Genomic DNA, 26,037 nt, shown 5'->3' with positions numbered 1-26,037 from the left:
CTGTTAGGCGCTATTATTCAAAGGTTTATATCCAACAAATCAACCGGCTCTCTATATTGAACTCAGTCGAGGTATTACCTGATGAACACCTACACCAAGTAGAGTTCAAAAATAAAAACGAAGTTTAAAAGAATCAACTTCATTAACAAAAATTAAACAATCAAAACTAAACAGATAAATCAAATTCAAACGAAACAAATAAAACAAAGAAAATGAAAAGAGCAGTTCATTACCATTCTACATTAACAAAATAAAGAAAATCAACTTGTGAAATTTTTTTCAAAAAATAAGAGCAAAGTAACACTTAACCTAATGTTAATAGTTACTCTAACAAACATTCTGACAATCGATTCATAATTTAAATATTCGGATAAAAGAATTGAAAAATAAAAAATTCTCACCTAAACCAGTGACAACCATTGCACCTAAATCTGCCACATAATTTTCTTTCCTAAATGTTACTATTCTACCCCCAACCCTTTCTCTAGCCTCTAAAATCTTGTCATGTTAATAAATTTTTAATTAATAGTTTATATAACATTTAAGGCCTGAAGAAAGACCTGCAATAGGCAGATTTATTTGTATAGCAGGACATTCCTTCGCAATTACAATGTTTGAGGAGGATTTCAAGCAAAGTTATGACAAATTAATTAGTTTGAATATGTTTTTAGTCCATATATACCATTAAATCACCCAGTTTTTACGCAGGAACCCATCTTTAACAAGTAAGGAGTAATAAATTCTGCCTAATCCACACAGGTTTTTTTTCTAGGTTTCACCTACTGTTAAATAAAACTAAATTAAACCAATATCTCAAGATGTAGATTAATATCGCGTAGGTATTATAATGCCTAATAACCCATAGATATGTTAAGTCGGTCATTTTTAGAATACTAACAGCTTTTTTTTAAATCGGAAGATGGGATTAGGATATCTGGAAAACTCCGATGCAGTGTAACGAGTGTAAAAAGACCAGGGACCTGTTTCAGGAAATTTTAACTAAGATAAAATCCAAATTTTAGTAATTTGATTGGATAATATTAGATTGATTTTAGTGCTTAGCCAATCAAAAATGAAGTATCTACTAAAATTTGGAATTTATCTTAAGTTACGATTACGAGAAACAGGGCCCAGGAGAATGTTTATTGAATTCTGATGAATTACGATGCCTTTTGTTAAAGCCACTTTCGATGCCCTCTATTATACCTATCGATGGGGTAAAATGCTCTCTATTATATCTTTCTATCGGGGTAAAACGCCCTCTATAATACCTTTCTATAGGGGTAAAATGCCTTCTAAAATGCCCTCTATACCTTTCTCATTAAAAGATCGGGGTAAAATGCCCTCTATAATACCTTTCTCGTTAAAAGAGATTAGAGGATTACATAGGATCAATACTCTCTAGATTCTGGTTGTCTGTGACAACGCCTTATAATGTACGCGGGCGTTACAGCCTTGTATATATCTTGATCAGGTCAGTGGGTATTACCCCACCCAAATCTTGGTGGTCATTGTCAAAACTTGTATGATTGGATCAGTGCAGGTCGTTTCAATATGATACAATGCTATAATCTGTTTGAATGAGATTCCATTACCAAATTATAACTTAAAAACTTAAATGATCTAACTAAAACTGTTTAATCTAATATTTTCTTTGAGTGACATTTAGTAATTGAACATATTAACACAAGGTACAATTTTTATAGATACACTTACTAAGTTTAATACTAAGCGACATTTCATTATGGTAGGCCTACACCTGTATACATGTATTTTTTGTAAGCGGTTTTTAAATATTACATATTTTAAACATGTTTTACTTCAATGTACTGTACGTGTCAATAAATTTTCATATTATATTTTGTCACTTTATGTTTACTATGTGTCTTTATTTTACTTTTTTTTCTAATTCATTTCTGACGTGGTTTCCCCTTGTCAGTGGTGCAGACGGAGGGGCTGACAAGGTACAATGACAGCTGTCTAGTCGTTCGGAATGTGACGAAAAACGGAGGTCTCGTGTATACATTGGCGTGCACTTAAAAGATCCCTTGGCAGTTGGAATTCGATATAAGTGTAGGCCATAGTGCTGTGCCCGGGCAAAATTTCCCTCATAGCACACTCTATGGCGTGTGCCCGTCTTCATTAGCCCAGTAGCCTACATGTATAGGAGCAGAGACGTTAAACCCCATTTCATTTCTAATTCATTTTACTGGAACCATTTTATTTAGATAACTGTTTGTTTTTCTCTTATGTGTACTTTTATTTACTGGTATATATCTTTTAATTTTGTACAGTGTATATGGGCACAAGACCTTATCTGTGTGTAAATACATGTATTCTGTGAATATAACCACCCGAACAGCGTATTAAACCCCGTTTACATTACAAATTTTAAGCGTACCAGGTACGGTACGCTTCGCTTTTTTGTAGTGTAAACGGGTCAAACGTAAGCGTGCCGCGCCTGGCCCACTGAAGTGAGGTGGTCTCGGAACGGTACCAGGACCGGCTCGCTTTAAATTTTCGTAGTGTAAACGCTAACCGGCTTGAGCACGGATTACTGCGCATGCGCCAAATGAACCTTGACCTGTTTCCCCGTGACACAGCTCACCAAATATTTCTACGCCGTCACCCACGAATGTAGGGCGAAAGTTATTTTTAGTCTTTCTCTCCCTTTCCCTTTTTCCCCCTTTTGCATGGCGATTTTTTTTTACTTTTTGGTGTAGAATCGAAGAAAAGGGTTTGAAAATACATTTTCTACCAGGTTTTGGTGAATATTCATGATTTTGAGGCGGAAGGATACAAGAGTTGAGAGGTTGGTTAGGTTGAAATGTAGGGTCCAAAATTGCATGTTTTCTTGTCTCTACTTCCAGCTTGTGTATCTCAAGTTTTTCATGGTGAACCCCATACGTGCTTTTGGGCAAGAGGTTGCCACATGTTGCTCCATCTGTGGTAGAAAGCGTTCTACCCAACGAAAATTTGGGAAAAAGTTAGAACCGGTCTAAGAGACGAGAATTAACATTAAAGTCAATGGGCAAATGTTTAGTGATCTGTGGCCATAAGTTCTGTCAAAATGGCTGCTCAAACTAAATCGACCATCATAATTGTTTTCATCTGGATAATTTGTATAGGGACTGAAATTAACTTTTCTGTGAAGAGTTCCACGTTTAGCGTGCTTGGCACGGTTCTGTGACCGGTTATTTTAGAGTAATGTAAACGGGTCAATTTCTTGAAATTTATCGCGGCCTGGTACCGTGCCCAGAACGGCACGCTTATCGCGGCCAAGTGTAAACGGGGCTTATTATATACATTTATTTGTTTCTTTCTTTAAATAAATGTACATGTACATACCTTATAGGGGGGTTGAGTAGCCGAATGGTTAGCATGTGCATGCTGTATCATAAGGTCAGTCATTGAGTCCACTCAGGCCCGTATCCAGCTTGCTAGCTTCGGAGGGGCAGTGAAGTTTTTAGGGGGGGGGGGGGGAGGGCACACCCGGCACAGTCTACAGTAGGTATTTTACAGCTATGGTCGGCAAATTTTTTTTCGGGGGTGGGTGGGTAAAAGCATTTTTTCAGTGGGGGGGGGGGGGCATAGCCTCCCCCCTGTCCCCTCTGGCTACGGGCCTGAGTCCACTGGTGTGGTTTAGATTCCCCGGTTGTACGTGACAAGGAGAAGGGTCGCCTGTCCAACCTCGTGGGTTTTCTCTGTGTCCTCCGGTTTCCTTCCACTGCTAAAGACCACTACGCGCCAGCGAATTATTGAAATAAAATTGAACCTTGCGATAGTCCAAAATGACCTAGTTTGTGTCGAGTGGACATTAAATCCCATTTTTCTCTATACTCTCTTATAATAAGTCTATTGTTTTCTTTTTAAAAAATAGTATAAAATTGATGAAGGTGAAATATTATTAATTGTATCGTTCAGATCACATGTTTTTTCTTAATATTATATATAATTATAATACCGAACCAGTATTTCAATCAGGCCAAAATCGTTTTCACCTGTATTATATATATATTTCTCTTGGATGTTGTTTCATTGAAATAGTTTTGAAAAAATACTTGTTTCCAGAAAATAACAGATTCATTCAATCATTGGTGCTATTTCCCTATTGACCATAATTATGCCACAGGTCAGGGGTTAGTCGTCTTCACCGTGTCAATGCAACATTTAACTGGTGGTATTATCCAGTAATCCCGGCATATTTGCAGAAAAATCCTCTCTGACAAATGTCAACAAGCTAACGTGTTCCATTCCCTGGTCTATTTATGGCTATCGACCCGTGACTCTATGACATTGTTTGCTTTTATGGTTTCTGATTGGCTTAGAATTTGATTTTTTGACACTTGACAAATATAGTTCGACTCGTAATTCGAGTGCTAGACGTATTGTGCAATGCATCGGAAAAGAAATGTTTACGACAGTGACGGCCTAATAGTTTACTTATGCCACAAAGCGTCAGATTTTCACCTGGAATTTGCTGGGACGAGATGAAACGATTTTCGGGGCTAAATCACAGCCAAGTATACAAAATATTGCAAATACGATACCCATATATTATATATAAATATATACATTCTTAGAATAATAGATATTATAAATAATATTAGGTAACTTACAGCAAAAGGTTAAAAGTATATAATACATAACATGACATTAATTTACAGTCTTCCTGGTATACTTTGACAATTACAGTCAAATTACATAATTGATCTATTGACATTTAATTAATCTCTTGACTTATGTATTGTTCTATTGTCAGATTATACCAGGAAGACTATGGAAATCTATTATTCTAAGAGTGCCTGGTCGAACGGTGATTTCCGGCAGTGGTTCGCCCACGCAAGGGTTGTCAGAAATAGTGGACTATTTTATTCAACCGTACATACCCTCTTTACCTTCATACATCCGCGACTCTGTTGATTTCATTGACAAGATCCGTCGTCTGGGTCCTTTACCTCCGGATACGTTTTTGGTTACGATTGACGTCATAGCGTTGTATCCCAGCATTCCACATGCAGATGTTCTGCGAGCATTGAAGACTGTCCTCACAGAGCACCACTTTCCCGCAGAGACAGTCAATGGAATATGCAAGATGGCGGAACTAGTTCTCACTCAGAATGTGTTCGAATGTAATTCGGAGTACTACTTACAGAAAGCAGGGGCTGCAATCGGTACACTGTCATAATGTTATTACACGCCCGACGTATGGCTTAGATTTATTGACGATATCTTTTCAGTTAGGACTGCCGGTGAATCGAAACTCGTTGAATTCTTGAACTTTATTAACACTCTCCATCCTTCTATCAAGTTCACTTTTGAATACTCGAAAAAGAAGGTGAATTTCCTCGATGTTTCGATCTCTGTTGATGATAAAGGTAACATTTCTACTGATCTATATACCAAGCCTACCGACACGCACCAGTACCTCTTGAACAATAGTTGTCACCCGCATCATATCAAGCGGAGTATAGCCTATATAGTCAGGCTATTTGAATTATCAGAATTTGCTCAGAACTGGATGTTGCCCGTTTACGCTGTAAAGAACTAGCGGAGTTCCTATAAAGTACAGCGTGGCTACAGTCTAAAAAAAACTGAGGCACAAATTCGTAAAGCCTTTGACAACTATCTGCAACCACCTCAAACTAGTGAGGACAGTGACCCCAAGGCGAAGGTCAAGAATATATATCTAATAGTCGAGTACCAACCAGGACTTCCAGATCTTAAAGGTATACTCACTCACTACCTACCACTTCTACACCTATCAGACAAGATGAAGAAAGCCGTTCCAAACACGCCGATCATCAGTTTTTCTCATTCTACCAATCTACAACGGATACTCGCCAGAAATACCACCTATAAAGCCACAATTGAGCCTTGCCGACCGTGTCTTAAAGGGAAAACGAAACCTTGCCAATTATACACCATGCTGAATACGGATAACGATATCAAAAGCATTACTACTGGATAAACACTCAACATGGCTCATCTACTTTATAGCCTGCCCAGTCTGTTCCACACAATACGTGGGACAAACTAGAGACTTTTGGAAAGTGGAATTTTTCCCATCCACATCACGTATCCGTATCGTCACGTGATACCTTGGGTCAATGTAGTTTTGGCAGATTTTCACGCCGCGTACGTATGGGTAGCTGAGCTGAGCTTAGTTCTATTACAGCATGACTTCGACTCGACAGCAATTTTTGGTTTCACTAATAGATCATTTCAGGAAGTATATATCCCTCTTACAGATTTGCAAGGCCCCATCTCCCTAAATTTAGCACGTAGATCAACCAGCATGCAGACAGACAGGAAAAATATGAAAATTCCGCGAAAAGCTCACCAAAAGTAATGATTAAATTCCAGTCTTTATCATGGTTAAAATCACATCAAATATACACCTTCGTGTTCTAGGATACACATAGATTCATAAAAACGCTACGGCACAACATTTCGGCGTCTGAAAATAGCAAAAAGTACGGTAAAACAACGACAATGTTATACGGCCCTTCTCCGTTTGTAATTTGTCAGTATTCCACTCTCATGGCTTTCGACTTTTGTTAGCTGCGATGGCTCTACGCTTGGTTCTAGATTTATTTTATTACATATCTTTGCTAATTTCGTTTTGACCTCTGTTAGTTGACCGTTTGACACCGTCACTTGTCACCTGCTTGCCGATTTGTTATTTGTATGATCTACTCAGTATTCAACGTGACATAGTACTCACGGTCCTTTGAAACATATAGAAGCTTGTAAATTTGTGTTATTTTATTTCCTTGTCTGGATAGATGTTTTTAATTAGAATATATATATTCCATAATGTATACAAAATATTGAAAGTATGATATATATATATATCATACTTTCAATATTTTGTATACATTATAGAGAGCAGACAGCTAGCTTATAATATTTAATGTACCAGGAATTACAAACCACTGAAAATTCAATTTCAGCTTAACGATGGAGATGATGAAAGTTCATTCGAGGAAAATGACGACACAGACAACACACAAGAGATGAATGATGATCCAAGAAATACTAAAGAAATGGAGGATGATTCACTTAATACAAAAGAAGATTTGGATGAAGATCCAATGACCACTAAGGAATTATCTGATGATTCACCCAGCACTAAAGAAATATCTAATGATACATTAGATACTATGGAAATGTCCGATGATCCACGATATACCAAGGAAATGGCTGATGATCCGCTAAATACACGGGAAGTAACTGACAACCCATTTAATACTAGTGAAATAGATGATGACAAAACCGAAGAGGAGGTTGATGATGATTCTCGACATACCAGAGATAGTCCCGATGTAATCGACGACGATGATGATGGGAATGCACATGTTAATAAATTTGTACTACCCAAGACATTGTTTACTAGATTAACAACAGCCGAAAAAACATCATTAGAAAGAATTACGTTTAACGTATTTCCTACTGGCAAACTCTTTTCGGTAAATAAATGATGTTTTCATCTCTCAAAGAAATACAATATCCCTACGTCCATTTTTATCTTTTTGTGGACATTTTAATGAATGCATATTAATATTTTTGTTTATTTTATAATATCGAATAACGTCTGTGCAACAAAATCTATATCGGCGACTAGTATAGGTTCTTGTTGCCCGGGGCTTTTGTCTATATTATTTAACAGTCCCCACATTCTCAGTTCAAAAAGTTTATTTATTTAAACATAAAAAGGGAAAATACTGAAGAAAATGCGAACAGGTCTTTATAATAGGACGACCTTTAAATGCTTGGTGGTAAAATTGGTAAAAGTATCATTGAATTATGAAGTCTGTTTTTTGTACAATAGTTTTTATTTAGAAGTCGGAAACCAGGTTGATCATGTGAAATCAATGGCCCACGAAGTTTATTAAAAGATAAGGTTAAGTTTCATATCAAACGTCTATCGAAGACAGCATACTATAAGACGGAATTCCGATAAAGATTTCTTTTAACAATGCAAATATATAGATTAATAATATAATTATTTTTTTAAAAGGTTTGTTTAACATCAAGCTTCAGTAGTGAATAAAGACTATAGATAAACAATATTTAGCAAAAAAATAAAATCATCTAAAATTAAATGGCAAAATGTATCTTGGTGTATATTTGGGATTCAACCGAAGTTGAAAGCGCCATAGAAATATAAAAATATAAAGATAAATATAACAACACATCATGATATAACCAAGGAACTCCATTTTAAAAAATACAGAATGAAATGTCATTAATCGTGTAATTATTTCAACAAAGTTATATATATATATATATATGTATATATCGAGCTAAATTATATTAAATTGTTATGTTTTTAGAGTATGAAAAACGATAAGAATGCAGGAAATCCAACGAGTTTAGCAACCGGTGATAAGACGAATTTATTTGTTACACAAGTAAACAGTGGAGTTATAGCAGCTAGTATACCTCATATTACAATCACCAATTTAACAGATCCAGTTAGAATGACGTTCTCTCACTCCTCGCCGGTATGGGCATTGTATCCTTATTATTTCATATACGTTCAGTAATAACAGTTTAAAACTCAGTGTTAAAATTGTTATAAGTCGCTGACTGGATTCAGCAATGATAGAAACGTATTAGGTTTATATCTGTTTGCCATTTTTTATCAGTTCTTTCACGTATATTATAACGATGTTTCAAATCCCGAATTTGGGTTCCTAATTGCGTTTCAGACAGACCTATCCCATTTTCTTTTAGTATTCAGTATTGTCTCTCAAAGTGAAAAGGAGGCAGAAAGCTTTCTGACACTCTAGAGGCTACATTATATTCATAGGTCTTTATGATATTGTAGTACTTTCTACCTATATAATAGTTGTAAAAAGAAGAGATTATCAATTATGTCTTTTGATTACGAAATCTTATTGATAGTTCAGGGTGGATCTTTATTATCCTTGCATTGTATATGTATGAATGAGTATGACATTGATATCAAAGCTGTTGGCGGAGTGGGTGGGTGTATGTTTCATTACCTGGCAACCAGTTTTTCCTATTTTCAGAATTCCTCAGGACCACAATGTGTATTTTGGTATGATGGTCGAAATGGGGGACCAGAACGATGGTCATCAGAAGGGTGTTCTGTATTAAACAATGTCCAGGGTTCTTATACTACATGTGTTTGTAACCATCTCACAAACTTTGCTTTATTGATGGTAAGAATCGCATAAGTTGATTATAACATATTATTTGATTAGGGATATTTCTCCTATATTATGCCTAGAAAGCTCGTATGTTTTAACAATAGTTTATTCAAGAAAATGTGAATAATTTACATTTATAAGTCAAGTAGAATGGGTACCAAATAACGATTCTTATATAAAACTGGCTTCTACATATTGTTTCTTTTATATGCTTCAGGATGTTTACCAAGATGGACACGCAATTAGCAAGACAGATCAAAGAATACTATCTATTATATCATATATTGGATGTTCTTTATCATTTATATGCTTAATTTTAACACTACTTACTTATCTATTATTCAAGTAAGTATAAAAACATGTTATATTTTTTTCCTACTATTAATGATATGTAGTAATCACAGAAAGAATCAATTACCTAGTTATTTGTAGGGTCAGAAAAATAAAAATTCGCCAAATGCTGTTTCCATTTAAAATAGTTCTACATTAAGAGAGAATATATTGGCATTTGCTTCTATTTGAAGTTTCTTTCGATGTATAGTTTATAAATATTTATGTTTAAAATAGCTAGTGCCTTGCACAACACGTGGCTTTTCACTCATATACAGAGTTGCTATTTGTTTTTCATATACCTGGCACAAGCAATGCCAGCACAAGCAATGCCAATGTTGACTACTTATCCCTTTTCGTTTTCTCTATCGCTATGTTTTTACGGGTTTTCCCTTCAAGCCATTTACATTTCATTGGAAATTATATGATTCCACGTCACAAATATTTAGAACGTTCATATAATTAACAATATTGTTTCTAGATTATTCTTAAATTAGATTTTAATCTGATTAAAATTCTCTTTACTTGTTTTACCCTTGTAAAGCTGTTTTAATTTCTATTTTTGTCCTTGCTGCTTTTAGTGGACCAGCACCTTCCACTGATTCGACACAATTTCAAAAAAGTGATAGTTTCGGTCAATCATTTAGGTTTGCATATTTTCTTAGTTTTATTATCTTACGTAGAATGTCACTTACATTAGTTTATGGGAATGGAATGATAACTAATACTCTAAAGGTGTATAATGACAAAACGATAAATTTTACTTGTTTTGTTAAAAGGGAATAGGTGGTGATGATATAAAGTAGTATAAAAATTAGAAAAATAATGGAAAAGAAATTGTTATAAATTTGTATTTAGAATGAGCTATAATATTCTCTTTTGCTAGCTATTCTTCGAAAACAATTAGTTGGAGCTAAATGATGGACTGGGAAAAACATATCTTAAAGTCGCTGATCGGCATTTGCACTTTTTGGATAATATATATTTTTCTTCACGATTTAATTCACACTAAAATATACTCTAGTTGATTATTTAACATTAAATTAAAGATACAAATGTAAAACATCAACGGTATATAATCTACCGGTTTAAAAAGAGGCTCACCAAAGGATTTTAGCGAAGATTATAAGTGGTGCTGGCTTGTTTTGAACATATGTTGAGAAATTTTCAATTCATCATATCTTTTTAAATAATAAACAGAATTGAACCATTTTTGTAAGGAAATAATAATTCCGCAAATGCCGACCAGAGACTTTAATTTACACGTATAATGGCGTGTTCTCTAACTGATGTAACAATATAGGGTGTTAAATTAATTACTTTATATAGTATATAATATGCACATGTAGTTATTCGGTCTGCTTGAAATAACTCTTAGTTTAATTACTAGTCTATGCTTTTATTTATTTCTGACTCTGACATCAATTTTGTCCTGCATTGTGTTTAAATTAAGTTGTTATTGTACTGCATGATCATTACTTCAGCCTTTTCTTTGCTAGTTTGGAGGTTACGGCGAGTCAGAACGGTAAGGCCGTCAAAATCACAATGTAATTAAAAATAAGAAAAGAGTCAAACACTATAATTATATTCAAGAATATCGGTAAAAATCAGTAAAATCTCACGTAGTACATGTAGCTTGGTACTAACTAGATTAATACCCGATATGAAATCTTCCCTCAACAGAATTTGATGATCATGCAATTCTGCAAAACAATTGAGATTAGAAATTAGTTATGACAAGCCAACAGTGAGGCTGATGTCCCCCGCCGAAATCCCAAAATGAATAGATGACACACATTAATTAATCGCACATTTATTTTTCTTTCAAAAGTATCAAGCAATCAAATTATACACTAAGTTTCATCACGCTCTATCAGATAGAATCAAGAATATCTTGTCCCAAAGCATTGGCCGATGAAATTGATTAGCTCTGCTTAGCTTCAGCTCTAAATGTTAATCATTGAACTAAGTCAAGACATTCACCTAATGAACATCTACATCAAGTCTAAACATTCTACCTCAATTTAAAGCAGAGTTGTTATGTTCCAAAGTCTTTAGCAATCAAATTGCTTATCGCTCATTAGCCTAAGCAGAAAATTCTCACCATCGAACTTAGTCAAGGTAATGATATAATGAATCTATATTCGGAGTTCCATCGCTCTCACTTCATTATAACCAAAGTTATCGTGCCTCAAAGCATCAACCAACCAGATTGCTTATTTCTGCTTACCGTAAGCAGACAATGTTCATCATAGAACTAAATCAAGGCATTCACCTAATGAACGCCTATGCCAAGTGTGAACATTCTAACTCAATTAGAATGAGAGTTATTGTGTTCCAAAGTCTCGACCAATCAAATTGCTTATCGCTCTGATTACCCTCAGCAGAAAATGTTCATTATCAAACTTAGTCAAGGCATTGATGTAATGAAACTATACACCAAGTTTCATCACTCTCACTTATTAATTAGAACTAATGTTATCGTGCCCAAAAGCATCAACCAATCAAATTGCTTATCTCGGCTTACCCTAAGCAGAAAATGCTCATCTTCGAACTCCATCAAGGCATTGACCTAATAAACACCTACACCAAGTTTGAACATTCTAGCTCAATTAGAAGGAGAGTTATTGTGTTTCAAAGTCTCGGCCAATCAACACAAACTAGGTCATTTCGGGACTAACATATGGTTCAATTTTACTTCAATAATTCGCTTGCGCGTAAGGGTCTTTAGCAGTGGGAGGAAACCGGAGGACCCGGAGAAAACCCACGAGGTTGGACAGGCGACCCTACTCCTTGTTACGTACAACCGGGGATTCGATACCACGCCAGTTGACTGAATGACAGACCTTATGATACAGCGCGCACGTGCTAACCATTCGGCTATCCCCCCCCCCCCCACGATAAATAAAAAAGAAAATGAGAAAAATATGAATAGGTACATAATCGTATATACTAGGATGAGCTCTTTAAACAATTAAAAGATGAAACAGAGGATTACCGAGATGTATTGAAACCATATATATACATTATATCATAATTGAAACCAGATATATTATGAATAATTAAATATACATTCAAAAAGATCAAACAGAGGATTTATAGAAATATATTGAAACTATACACTTATGCATCCAGTGATAACAGTTTAAGAAATATAAAAGTTAACGGTTATGTTTTATAGTTAGTAAGTTGCATATATGTATATACAAGGTAAATATATATCAAAGGTTTGAATAAAATGTACACATTCTTATTTATTCTTAAATAATTCATAATGATTTTTTTGTTTACAGGTTTTTTTATAGATATTATTCATCTTTTAATACGTTTACAAATTATCTTTGCAGAAAATTAAGGAAAGACAACCCATCTAAAATCTTGGTAAATTTGTGTTTGGCGCTGGCAATTGCTGATTTGGTATTTATAGTTGGTATGCATAGCTATGCCATGGATAATTCTGTTGGTTGTAAGGTATGTTGCTGATATTAATAGCTTCAATAAAATAAGCATTTAAGACTGTCTTTAAGTAGTCTTCATAATCAACCAAAACAGCTGATTAATTCAAAACCAATAGTTCATTAATTAAACCAGGGAAACTTAAACAGAACAAACAACTTAAAACAATATGTTCACTTCCATGAAGAAAATATAATTCGTATTTAATAATCTGCATATACTCGCCTAATTAACGTAAAGTTTAAGTACCGGTACTGAAATATTAGAAGAAAGTATTTTGAACGAGGGTTTGTTAATCACTAAAACAATTGGAGACGGAATGGCAGATTTGTTCTCCGCAATCTTATTTGAATACCCTCGATAGTCGATATTTTTATCGAGGTGGCGAAAACCTGCAAAGCTCTAGTTTAGTATAGTAAAATCACGTCGAGTTTAATTGTACTCTTTTTCACCACTGAAGACCTGCAAAGCTCTAGTCCCTTTGTAATGTGTATACTTGTTAAAATATTTCAGACTGTTGCTGTACTTTTACATTATTTTCTGCTAGCAGCTTTAACTTGGATGGCTGTAGAAGCGTTTTATATGTACCTAGCACTAGTTTTAGTCTTTAAGACATATTATTCTAATTTTATGTTAAAATGCTGTATAGTTGGCTGGGGTAAGTTTTAAAACCAATGATCTATAAATTCATTAATTCAATTTTACAATCAAAATATTGAAAATTTCTGCTACATGATATTTAAGACTATCTAGCACATATGGGTCGTATAAATTTACAGGAATAAACGCCACATATTCTGAAATTCCATAAAGCGCCTTCTACATAAACTAGATAGAGGTTAATACACATACCAACTTTACAATGAAACTAGACAATTGACAAAAACAGTAGTGACTTTCAATATATTGCATCTAAAGTCATCTAAACTGAGATCTTCTAATCCATTGATTTCCTACCGAAACAAATTTTAAAGTTGCAATATTACGTTATTTAAATCCAACCACTCCCAGTCTTTGCATGCAGTTAAACATACTATATAATATGACCATCTCCAAACTTACTGAACCTTACAAACCTCCACATTTATCAAATACAAGGTTTGAAAACTCTAATTCTTAAATTCGTTGGCTACCAACATAATGGTTGTTCACAGTAATTGACGTTCTGGAGAGATGACCATTATTGGAGGTACCGGAATTTCTAAATTAATATTAATACAATTGGTGTGGTTAAAGGCTGATTAATAACAACACATTATGTCTAGCTCATTATTTTTTGTACAATCTGATTAAAACACAGATCCTATTTCGTTTCGTTTTTATAGTTCAAAATTTCGCTTTACTTGTCTTTACTACACTTGGATCTGGAAGAGTTGTTATCATTGACGTGTTCTGGATGATGTGAGAGGTTAGCCAATGAAACGGTCTGTTACGGCGAATTCTTGGCCTTTTGATGCACGGAACTGTGGGTAAACCACTAGAAACGTCAACGCTGATTGATTAATCCATGTCTGACGTCATAGGGTCAAAAGCCGCTGACCCCTGACATGAACTCCCACTTGTCAGATCTTCATGCACACTGATCCGCAGTGAATTCGCTAGGCCGCGACAATCACCGATAAGGATGACATCGATGCGACTTGATGAGCCACAAATATTAACTTTTTTCCTCCGACAAATTAAATTCTAAAACAGTTTTTTTATGTATTAGAAAAATAGATAAAGACGTTTGAAGTATTTGTAGGTAAAAATGATTTCCTATTTTAGTGTAAATGGGTATTAAAATGAGTAAAAGGCGCCATTCTGCTCGAATCAGTAACGTCTTAAGTAAACAATGCACGCGCCATTGAGCCAATGATTGACGCCGCGTGATATGACGTCATTTGTTGTCTTTTACAGAGATATAAGGTTTTCGTAATACTCTGTGAAACAGATTGATCTTCATGTATAAAAGTATATAAAAATAAAAAAAACGAAACGAAATATAGATCTGTATTTTAATCAGATTGTTTTTTGTATTTTATTTATAGGAATACCGCTAGTTATAGTAGCTATAACACTGGGCATTAATAATACTGATAATTACAACAAGCTAGATAGTGGGGTGTAAGTATCAATTATACTATACTGTAGCCCAAAATGTCTTGGTTTCTGACCGGGCGAAAAGTGGCGTCGAATGAATATAACAGTCCTCTAAATTTTCTGAGCGACTCAATGCGAATGCATATTTTCTGGGTACTAGAATCTCTTTGCAGTGGTAAAATTCTACAACTGAAAACTTTATTTGGCTACGCGTTTTGGCCTTTAATGATATAAGAGGTATCAAATGGACAATAACAGTCCTAAATTCTTAACAGTCGGTGTTTATCTTCTTATTGGACTGATTAGACCAAACTTAGAAAATTAGAAATTGTCATGCCCGATAATTTTTAAAATCTCTTGGTACATGACTCAAATTCGTTACGCTCTTTGGGACAGTGTCGGTCTTCTTGCATACAGAGAGATGCGGTTTAACGTCCACTCGACACAAACTAGGTCATTTCGGGACTAACATATGGTTCAATTTTATTTCAATAAATTGCTTGCGCGTAGGGGTCTTTAGCAGTGGGAGGAAACCGGAGGACCCGATGAAAACCCACGAGGTTGGACAGGCGACCCTACTCCTTGTAACGTACAACCGAGGAATCGAAACCACGCCAGTTGACTCAATGACAGACCTTATGATACAGCGCGCACGTGCTAACCATTCGCCCCCCCCCCTGTCTTAATAGATTGCTTTGGATGTTCAATATAATAAGACACAATCATGTACACGATAGTGACAGAGTTAATTACCTCTACTCAACAATCATGTTCTTCTATTTTTCAGATGTTGGCTAACGCCGTATGCTTTTTATGGCGCGTTTGCTGGTCCAGTTCTTTTTGTTTTGTTGATTAACTTTATAGCGTTTGCTTTGGTGTTGAGGCAACTTTGTGGTCTTCAAGCCAAGAAATTAACCAAGTCGGACCGGTCTGACAAGTTATCAAAACTTCGTGGAGCAGTCGGTGTAGTCATATTGCTAGGACTTACGTGGATATTTGCCATATTTGCCATAGGACCATTGCGGACTGTGTTCAGCTATCTGTTTGCTATCTTCAACGCCCTCCAGGGTCTCTTTATTTTTGTATTTTATTGTGTATTTAAACGAGATGCATTGAATTCATGGAGAAGATTATTACCATGTTGTGAAGTTATCGATGAAAAATCCAGTAGTCGAGGTAAAACTTTCTATTATTACCTTTTCAAAACTTGATATTAATGATTCTTCTGTCTTTTAAAAAATCACATCATTTGGTTGAGGGCTTTTCTATTAAGGTAAATCAAATTCAAATTCACTCTTAATACTGATCGAACGATACTACACGCAAAAAACTGAAAGCGCAATGAAATATGACATTTATATCGCCGTTACTTGTGAGTTCCCTTGCTTTGGCGAACATTTATATCGTCGTGTACATTTGTTCGTTCTCTTGTAGTATTGATTTGCCTATTATTCACCTTTTATTCCCACGCCACCCCTGTCTATGTAGTTAGCTGTCTAACGAGTCTTTACGTATTGATATTATCTCCACACTTTTTAAAACATATTAAAAACTAGATTCTCAGGTAATTGTGTTTTACCTTATTCTTTCTGATCGGACTAATGGCATTTGGTTCCAAAGACATTCAATTCTGTTATACCATATTTGTTTATTTGTTTCTTCAAATTTGACTCCAAATTCATTTTCAATGTACATGCACTATTCTGTTTAAAGGGTTATGCAACATACAACAGTATGGAAACGGCACAGGTATTTTATTTGAATAATTTATAGATGTTGTCATAATTGAGTTATTTTAACTTCTTACATTGTTTAACTAATTGATTTTTTGTTTAAAGACACCCGGGTTCCTGGATATAGTTTATTGTAGCGAGTTCCTAAATCTGCAATCACTAAATGTATCATTGTTATACGCCCACATTTTCATGTGGATGTATATTGTCGTCGCCCCTGTCTGTCCGTCCGTCCGGACGTCCGTCCACAATTGTGTGTGAACAGTCTACAGGTCACAATTTTTATCCGATTTCAATGAGACTTGAAATATAGGTTTTATCACCCTGAGATATCGGTTCCTTTTGATATTGGCATGTATCGGACTGTAACTTCATGGATTATGGCCCCTGATTGTACGAAAAATCACCTTTTTAGCTTGTGAACACTGTAGAGGTCATAATTTTTATCCGATTTAGTTTAAACTTGAAATGTATGATTATAACCCAAAGATCTCGGTTCCTTTCGATATTCGCGCATATCGGAACGTAACTTACTGAATTATGGCCCCTGATCGTACGAAAAATCGCGTTTTTAGCTTGTGGACCCTATAGAGGTCATAATTTTTATCCGATTTAAAAAAACGTATTAATATATCACCGTTAAACCCTAAGGACGGCTGAGTTCTAATTTCGTGAAAATCGGCACAAAACTGACAGACAAAAAGGCCGCCCTGTGTTCTCAAATAGCGTAAAAAATATGGTATATCAAGGTTGTGGATCCTATGGAGGTCACAATTTTTATCCAATTTTGTTGAAACTTGAAAATGTAAGTTTATAACACAAAGATCTTGGTTCCTTTCGATATTTGCGCATATCGAATTGTAATTTCCTGAAGTATGGCCCCTGATTGTACGAAAAATCACTTTCTTTTTAGCTTGTTCTCTATCCATCTCTCGAAAATGTGGGCGTATCCTGCCTGACAGCCACTGGTAAAAGCTAAAATATGCGAGAACGTATACTAGGCCATCTAAATAAATTTAATTAGTTTTGTGTAAAGGAATATCGATTGATTAACAGACCGAAGGATTTACACTACAGATTGTAGTACAATGGAAACAACAATAATAATGTGTATTTATCTGAATTACCGGGACCGTATTACTCACGTCAAACGTTATAACTTATATTACCTCATATAAACAACACATTGTGATTAAGTTATCACGTTCTAAAATTTATTAAGTTTACGTTTTTTGCCCAATTTGACTTTTTTATAATATATGAACAGAGCTATTCTATTTTTTATATTATAACGACTGCTTCGATAGTTTTCTAAGGATTACATACAAAACATTCGTTTGGTTACACAAAACGTACTGAAAAATAGTTCTAAAAATGCATTCGTATAATTTTGCTAGTCTCCAAACATAAAAGTCGCTCATGACATCATTAAAGATGGGTTCCCGCGTACAAACTGGTTGATTTAATGGTTTTTTGGGCTAAAAACATATTCAAATTAATTAATTTGTCATAACTTTGCTTCAAATCCTTCTCAAACATTGTAATTGCGAAGGAATGTCCTGCTATAAAAACTCGATCAAACAAGGTCATGTTTACGTTACGTGACTTACCTCCTACCTCTCTTGGAAGTCAGAGGAGAATTCATTGCATACATAAGACGATGTTTTCTTTAATCGCTTACTATTTATTACAAATATCGAATCCTAATTAAATTCTCGGATTATCCACTACCCGCGTCTTTTTCCGTCATTTTTATCTCAGAAAGTGTTGTACGTCTAACTCTTCATAAAGTTTATCAACTTGTACATCAAGCGCTCAATGTTCGCGTGTGACCTTTGACATCACGCGTGCAGAAATTCCTAATCGTCGAGCTGTTGATTAGGGGAACCCTAAAATTTTTGTCCTGCATACGCTCCATGAGTGTTTTTCGGGGAATCCAGTATTTTTCTAGTAAGATTGGATATCTCTTCTTTCCATATATACCAAAATTACCATACTTTTATTGGAAATAACCACCCGATAAATACTTTTCAGGGAACCCATCTTTAAAACAAAATCCAACTAAAATAACGTTAAACGTATCTAATTACCAGTTCTGACCTGCTCCGGGTTCTGTATTTGCAACGATTGTTTTTAAACTCTTTGAAACCTGCTAAAATTTGTGCAATAGTAAAATGAAAGTTAGACAGTCTACATTTCATTTGTAACTTGGAGAAACTATCTCAAATTTTACACGTTATCTAATGTTGATATATTCGAATAACGTTCTAATAAAAATTCTATTTTCAATAACCTGCGAATACCTCAAAACAGAGTTTTATATGATATGTAAATGATTAGATTGGTGATATTATAGATTCCTTTTTCTTTATAAAAATATAAAGGTACAAAAAGAAAATGATTAACTTACGTAATTAGTATTTTAAATGTATATTTTTGTTGGGGTTTTTTTGGGGTGTTATTTTCATTTTCAAATTTTCAAAAACTAATTAGATTTTATGATTCCAGAAATCAATTTGTGCACAATGGTAATAGGCTAACTATAATTAATTACAGTTGAAAAAAACCTCAGTGTATGATTTTTTTCTGAACCGAATTCAGGACAAAATTTGTATTTTTGAAGAGGAGTGCAAACGCCAAGGAAGAGTTATTGGTACATGTTTTAATTTCTAATACATAGTGGAGTAGATACATTCCGGATATAGATTTAGTAGGTAATGAGAGAAACAATATATTTCAAACATTATGTGGCATTTGTTTCAGACCAGACTTCTAGAACTAATGCCCGTACTCCTTCATCACAAAATCAAAATCATGAACCACAGGTATATGATTTATTGCCTCTACAGCTGCACGCTTGTATAATGTATAGTATGGTTTATATTTATTTATCTATTATCTATCTTTATACCTATAATATCTTTATACGTTTTTTCACATTTCGTTTGTGCATATATAAATTTTGATATGCTATTTAAAAAAAGTCAGGTAGTAGGATTAGGAAAGGTTTTATTGTAGTCTAAAGTGGTGTGTGTATTTGTTATAATTTGTACATTACAGTTGTTATATGGCCTAAAATAATACAGCTAGATAGAGCCTAGATACTACCTTATTGTATTCAAACTAATACTAAATTAAAGCACGTGATATAATTTATGTTCGGTTGGGGGTTTTGAGCATAACCAAGACGACTTGGCTATAAAATCTATGTTTCGTTTTATAATGGATATATTTCAATATCTATTTTATATTAATATCGTTATATGAATTTTTCTTAATACATTTATCATCAATTGCCACTTACTGTCTGAGTCTTGGTAAATTTTAAACGGATTTCTTCGATTATGAACAAACTACTTAACTTTGGTTATTATAAACTTACCTGTGTGTTTGTAATGAACTCCCGTTCGATAAAATCCATTGCACAACTAATTATCACAACGATGAAAACAAGTTCTCTCTTGAAAAATTGAAATATCACAAACTTTTCCCAGAGAAAAATACCAATATGGAAGATGGTTACGTCACTCTGCGGAAGATATCATTTCGTATTAGGGGTGACAGCATAGGAAATTCAAGTACAATTACGACAAGAATCCATGACCACTCGGACCAAAGACCACTCGGTTCAAGACCAGTCGGACCAACTGATAGACCACTCAGCCCAAACAAATAGACTACCCGGACCATACAAAAAGACTATTCGGACCCAACAGAAAGACGACTCGGACCAATAATAAAGTGTTGTTTTAATAAATTGATAATTGCGTTTGTTTTAAAGGGACAATAACACTCTTGCTGGCTTGAAAGCTCCAGAAAATAAATAATATCTCTATCTAAGTACTAGATGTTTAAGTGTCCTACCTGCTGTGTAAATTATCCATTACATCCTATTTTACTTGTCCAGAGGGTTCGAAAATATTTTTAAATCGAAGTTTCATTTGAAAAGGTTTATGTTAGACGTTTCAAAACATTATGTTGAATATTTTAAAATTTTTAAATAAGGTGTGTTAAGATGAAATTTGTATCATCAATTAATTGAAATATTCTAAAATAGTACAATTTGTTGACCAGAATAAAGATTGGGACATATTATTCAGTTACAACAAGAGTGGTATTGAGCCTTTAATATGAATACTCGAACCAATAATAAAGTGTTATTTTAATAAATTGATAATTGTGTTTATTTTAATATGACTACTCGAACCAATAATAAAGTGTTATTTGAATAAATTGATAATTGTGTGTGTTTTAATATGACTACTCGAACTAATAATAACGTGTTGTTTGAATAAATTGATAATTGTATTCCAAATCGCAAAATATCGAGAACCACACTTGTAGTCACGTTTAAAAAGGGACATAAAAACGTCCGGTCTTCGTATTATTATGTGCTGTTTATATTAACGCATCAAGGGCGGATAACTTGAAAACGTGTCTCCCCCCCCCCCCCCCATATATAGTAACCCAGGGGTTAGTGGGGTAGAACGGAATGAAACCACTGGGGATACCGCGAATGTGGAAAAAGTAAAATTAGGCTATCAGACAAGAACAGTATACCCGTATATGTAGAAACTGTCAAAAGTCTGGACATACCGAGTCTCATTGCAAGAGTAAATAAGAAAAATTAGATTGATATTTTTTTTGGCACCATTATTAATTAATTTTAAAACTAATCGTTGATTTATTTTCCGTACACAAAATTGAACTAAACAACTCTACATATAAGAATTCCGTATAAGAATTATTTGCTTCTTTGTATTGTGATTTAATAATAAATAAATAGCATATTGTCTAGCCTTATAATATAATTCAATTGGTCCGACTGGTCTTGTTTTGGTCCGACTGGTCTTAGTCCGAGTAGTCTTTAGTCCGAGTGGTCTGGATACCTACGACAATTGGCATTGAGTTTGAGCGTTCGCACACATAACTACCCGCATTCCTGTATTTAGTTACCGTCTTTTACATTCTAGTAGTAAAATCTCTGCAAATTTTATAGCTTTACTTTTTGAAATATTTTGTTCTAATTATTTGATTAGCGACTCGGATGGGATTATTTACTTTTGAACACGCATGCCGCACAAACACAACTATGCATTCGTTTTACGGGCTTTATCACACTTCGGTCAAAACTGTCGAATCGAGAATTAATGTTCCGCTTCTTACGGGGTCATACGGGCTTAGTAGCATTATATACCATTATATATGTTACTGAAGCGGTTATTATTCGATCGACAGAATGCGTATAAAATTAAAAATACACTCAGAGAATTCGGAGGTAAGCTTCATGATCCTTGTTAAATTATTTATAACATAAAGAAGTATAATAACAGACAGCTTTATGGATGACATTCACTAGGTTTATTAACTGCAACGTTTCAATGAGGTTACTCATTGAAACGTTGCAGTTAATAAATTGATAACGGTGAGAGTAACCTCATTGAAACGTTGCAGTTAATAAAACTAGTGGTATCATTGCTTGATAACGGTGAGAGTAACCTCATTGAAACGTTGCAGTTAATAAACCTAGTGAATGTCGTCAATAAAGCTGTCTGTTATTATATATCACTTTCACTAAATGCCTTTCAAAGACAACATAAAGAAGATAGGATATTTATAGTTTATACATGACTTTATTTTTACGAGTATCCGTGCAATCAGTGATATTTTAATTGTGAAGAAAATTTGATAGACTGGCGATCAATGGTTTCCATATAAATCTCCTATGTAATTGCCTTCAATTGATATTTTTCGTCAAACTATCTTTCAATGTTAACCAACCCCCGCAACAGGTATATTGGATTCGACCAATACGTCACGAAGACATTGTTGACATCGACTCTGTCGAAATTACAAGTAAATTTTCAAATTTTTCAAGAGAGAACTTGTTCTCATCGTTGTGATAATTAGTTGTGCAATGGATTTTATCGAACGGGAGTTCATTACAAACACACAGGTAAGTTTATAATAACCAAAGTTAAGTAGTTTGTTCATAATCGAAGAAATCCGTTTAAAATTTACGATGGTTCACACAGTAGTTCATACGCCTAATATAGAAAAAGTGAAGTGCAATCAATGCTTAACGACATATTATTTAGCTGTAGATCAATCTCCTGAATAAGACAAATATAACAGAAGACAGAAGCAACTCCAATCTATTGGCATTTTACAAATATTTACATTCACTGATGACTTTTTAAATTTATTGATAATTTCCAGTCATCGGTAGGAATAAGTTTAGCCTGATAATTCAGATATTTTTTTATAGATGGTACTAGCTCATTACCCATTGCTATATCAGAAATTATGGTCGATTGTGGCATTCAAATTGAGTTATTTACAGACATGGTTGAAAGGGCGTACATTACCTTACCATCTAAAGCCTTTCACCTACCAACACTTGATAATCGTAGATTTAAACTGTTATATATATATTCTAACGGTGAAAAAATAACAGTTTGATCTTCATCTATGCGTCTGCTGTGACTTTTTCTGTTTTCTGTTATTATAGTCCGCATAGTTAAAATAACATTTAATCCAAATAATTTACCTCTCAGGATATATATTAGGGTGACCCACCATAAATAAATATCTCCATATATCTCGACAATTTCGCCACAATATTTATATATATGCCAAGCCTCAAATCAGTTTCACACAATTATAGTCACTAAATAAACGATCATGTTGTACTTAATAAGCTATGACCATTAATCATCTATAAATAATAGACTGAAAACTGGTTCCATGTGTCGTCCATAACATCCAGACACTTTTGAGTAAAAGATAGGTTACGTGCCCTTGTTTTGAAATTAGTCTCGCTTAACCAGTCTATCGACCATTCTAGGGCTGATTGACAGGTCGGGATAATCAAGACTACTTTTTTACGAAACATAACAGAAAGCTAGAACAAGAAATTGAATTTAGAAATGAGCACGTTAGCTAGCTCAACAATTGTTTTAAGAAGCTTGTAAAAGTAAAATGAAACTACTGCTAGTATCATGTTCCTGTCTAACCCGAGTGTTTCTGAGATATTATTTGTACTAAACCAAAAGATGCCGCTCTTAACGGTACAGTTAATGATAAAGCGATTTAAAAAATGAAACGAACGTAATTTCTAAATTTGCTGTAATAACCAAGAAGCTTAATTTTACTGCTATTCAAAATCGTCAACAATAATTTTTTTACGGCTGTAATAGTTGATAGATTTGTAGAGAATTGCACGTGCCTCGACACGGCGAATGTGCACGCTTCAGTGGTAGTCTCGAACTATCAGCGGTTGACTGTATTTCTGTAGGTGCGTGTGTCACCCTATATATATGTAAAGGTTCTCTTTATATCTTTTGTCCATTGCATTAAGTTGCCTAAAACATGAATAAAAATAATGATTTTGAAGAAAAAAGATGGTGGATATTTGCAACAATCTTTTAGTGGTGATGACGATTTATCCCCCTTTAATGCTGAAAGAGCCGTTTGATACTTTAAATTTCTAACATTTTGTAATGTGTATAGAAATTGGATTGACCCAGTGCCGAATTAAGGCTCTGCTGGTCCTAAGGCACATTTTGACAGGTGGCCTGATAATACAGATATTTGGGGTTCACCGATAGAAGGAAGAAAGTTAAATTTAACAACAGAAAATTTTATTACAAAAAATTAAAAACAGTTTTTATTTTTACTCTACTATAATTACTACAAGATTACAGTAGCTAGATTACAACGCTGCGCACTTTGGTTACATAAAAATAAAGGGAAACATTTATGCCATCGCCTGATAATTATCAATTATTTTTTTTCACTTTATTGTTTTGTAGCCTACATTCCTGGCTTGCCCTAAGGCACGTGCCTTATTTGACCAATGGTTTATCTGGCACTGATTTGACCAGCAGTCTTAATTCTAATGCGGCTTTATAATATTAGATCTGCAGCATTTTGGTCTCTTTGCCTCTTTTCACAAAAGAGCATATTAATATAAGAATATCTAACATTGCATGTTTCCATTAACAAATTAACATTGTGTGTTATACTTACCACACGCCATTCAGATTTAATCGGCTGTATTGACAATATTGCATGATAGACGCACGTTTTGTTTTTCAGAGCACTATTTCATGTAATTCTATGTCAATGGTATCTTATTTATTAAGACTTTAATTCTCTTTGTGTTATCCATTTTAAAAATCAAATAAACGACAAGGGGCGTGTTAAACGCTGCTTTTGCCATCTATGGCAAGGTTTGGGGGCATTTGTGTGGAACTTTTCACCACAAGAGTTCCACAAGATACTGGGTTTCTGAAAATAAATACATTCCCCAAGACTTTCGACTTAAAATAATATTCATAGAGTGTTTTGGGTCTGTGGTGTCAATTTTTTCTAAATTTCTTCTCATACCTCCCTATGTGCCTGTGTGGTACCACATTCCACAAGATTTTCGACTTAGAATAATTTTGATAGAGTGTTTTGAGTCTGTGGTGTTTTTCACCACAAGAGTTCCACAAGATATTGGACTTAGAAAAAATATCAATTTTTTCAAAAATTTCTTCTCATACCTCCTATGTGCCTGTGTGGTACCACATTCCACAAAATTTTCGACTTAGAATAATTTTGGTAGAGTGTTTTGGGTCTGTGGTGTTTTTCACCACAAGAGTTCCGCAAGATATTGGACTTATAAAAAATATCAATTTTTTCAAAAAATTCTTCTCATACCTCCTTTTTTGCCTATGTGGTACCACCTTCCACAAAAAGCCGATAGGATTTACACGACCAATTGCCTGTGGTCTCAATTTTGCCGAAGTTTCATTACACAGTTTTGGACAAGACTCTTTGAAACACCTTGATGTAATGTGTCTCGGTAGCCCAGTTTGTTTGTAAATAGTATTGATTATCCAGGCTAGTAAGTATATAATTTGATGATTGCAGGTTACTCAGCAACTGCTCCAGCCACAATCAATAACAACCAGACTTTAAGTACACTCAGAAGTATTACAGAAGGCAAGAAACGAGGTAATCACGCTAATTCTAGGCGTTATTTACACATAACGAATTTAACAAGTACAACGGATATGACGATATGAACGACACATATTGGAGGTTTGTAACAATCTTGTGGAAATGGTATACAGTTGCGGTTATTCGAATCGCGCTTACCAAAATTGCTGCCCGACTAAAGCAACATCATCAACCATGCCTCGCTTTGATGTCCAGAGAATAAATATTCCTATGCTGAAAATATTTTGAGCCGAGTTTTTCCATAT

The 26,037-nt window shown here is 34.5% G+C and overlaps 1 protein-coding gene across 6 annotated transcripts in view; it reads left to right on the top strand.

Moving 5' to 3' along the window:
• Nucleotides 1-26,037, top strand: part of LOC126811152 (uncharacterized) — an 81,000-nt gene that overhangs the window by 53,112 nt on the left and 1,851 nt on the right. For 2 of the 6 annotated variants that reach the window (XM_050536647.2, XM_050536649.2), the window contains exons 17-27: nucleotides 6,957-7,472; nucleotides 8,340-8,510; nucleotides 9,042-9,194; nucleotides 9,400-9,527; nucleotides 10,094-10,159; nucleotides 12,860-12,983; nucleotides 13,482-13,626; nucleotides 14,999-15,074; nucleotides 15,838-16,226; nucleotides 16,764-16,799; nucleotides 25,703-25,786. In XM_050536647.2, coding sequence (XP_050392604.1) covers nucleotides 6,957-7,472; nucleotides 8,340-8,510; nucleotides 9,042-9,194; nucleotides 9,400-9,527; nucleotides 10,094-10,159; nucleotides 12,860-12,983; nucleotides 13,482-13,626; nucleotides 14,999-15,074; nucleotides 15,838-16,226; nucleotides 16,764-16,799; nucleotides 25,703-25,786 — 1,888 coding nt within the window. Of the gene's footprint in view, nucleotides 1-6,956; nucleotides 7,473-8,339; nucleotides 8,511-9,041; nucleotides 9,195-9,399; nucleotides 9,528-10,093; nucleotides 10,160-12,859; nucleotides 12,984-13,481; nucleotides 13,627-14,998; nucleotides 15,075-15,837; nucleotides 16,227-16,763; nucleotides 16,800-19,546; nucleotides 19,609-25,702; nucleotides 25,787-26,037 lie in introns of all 6 variants that reach the window. The other 4 variants (XM_050536651.2, XM_050536653.2, XM_050536652.2 and 1 more) reach the window with 4 other exon arrangements.

The sequence above is a fragment of the Patella vulgata genome, chromosome 2 (genome assembly GCF_932274485.2).
Source record: "Patella vulgata chromosome 2, xgPatVulg1.2, whole genome shotgun sequence".
NCBI classification, from domain to species: Eukaryota; Metazoa; Mollusca; class Gastropoda; family Patellidae; genus Patella; species Patella vulgata.
Note: the sequence above shows the minus strand (reverse complement) of the source record. Positions and strands in the feature narration are given on the sequence as shown.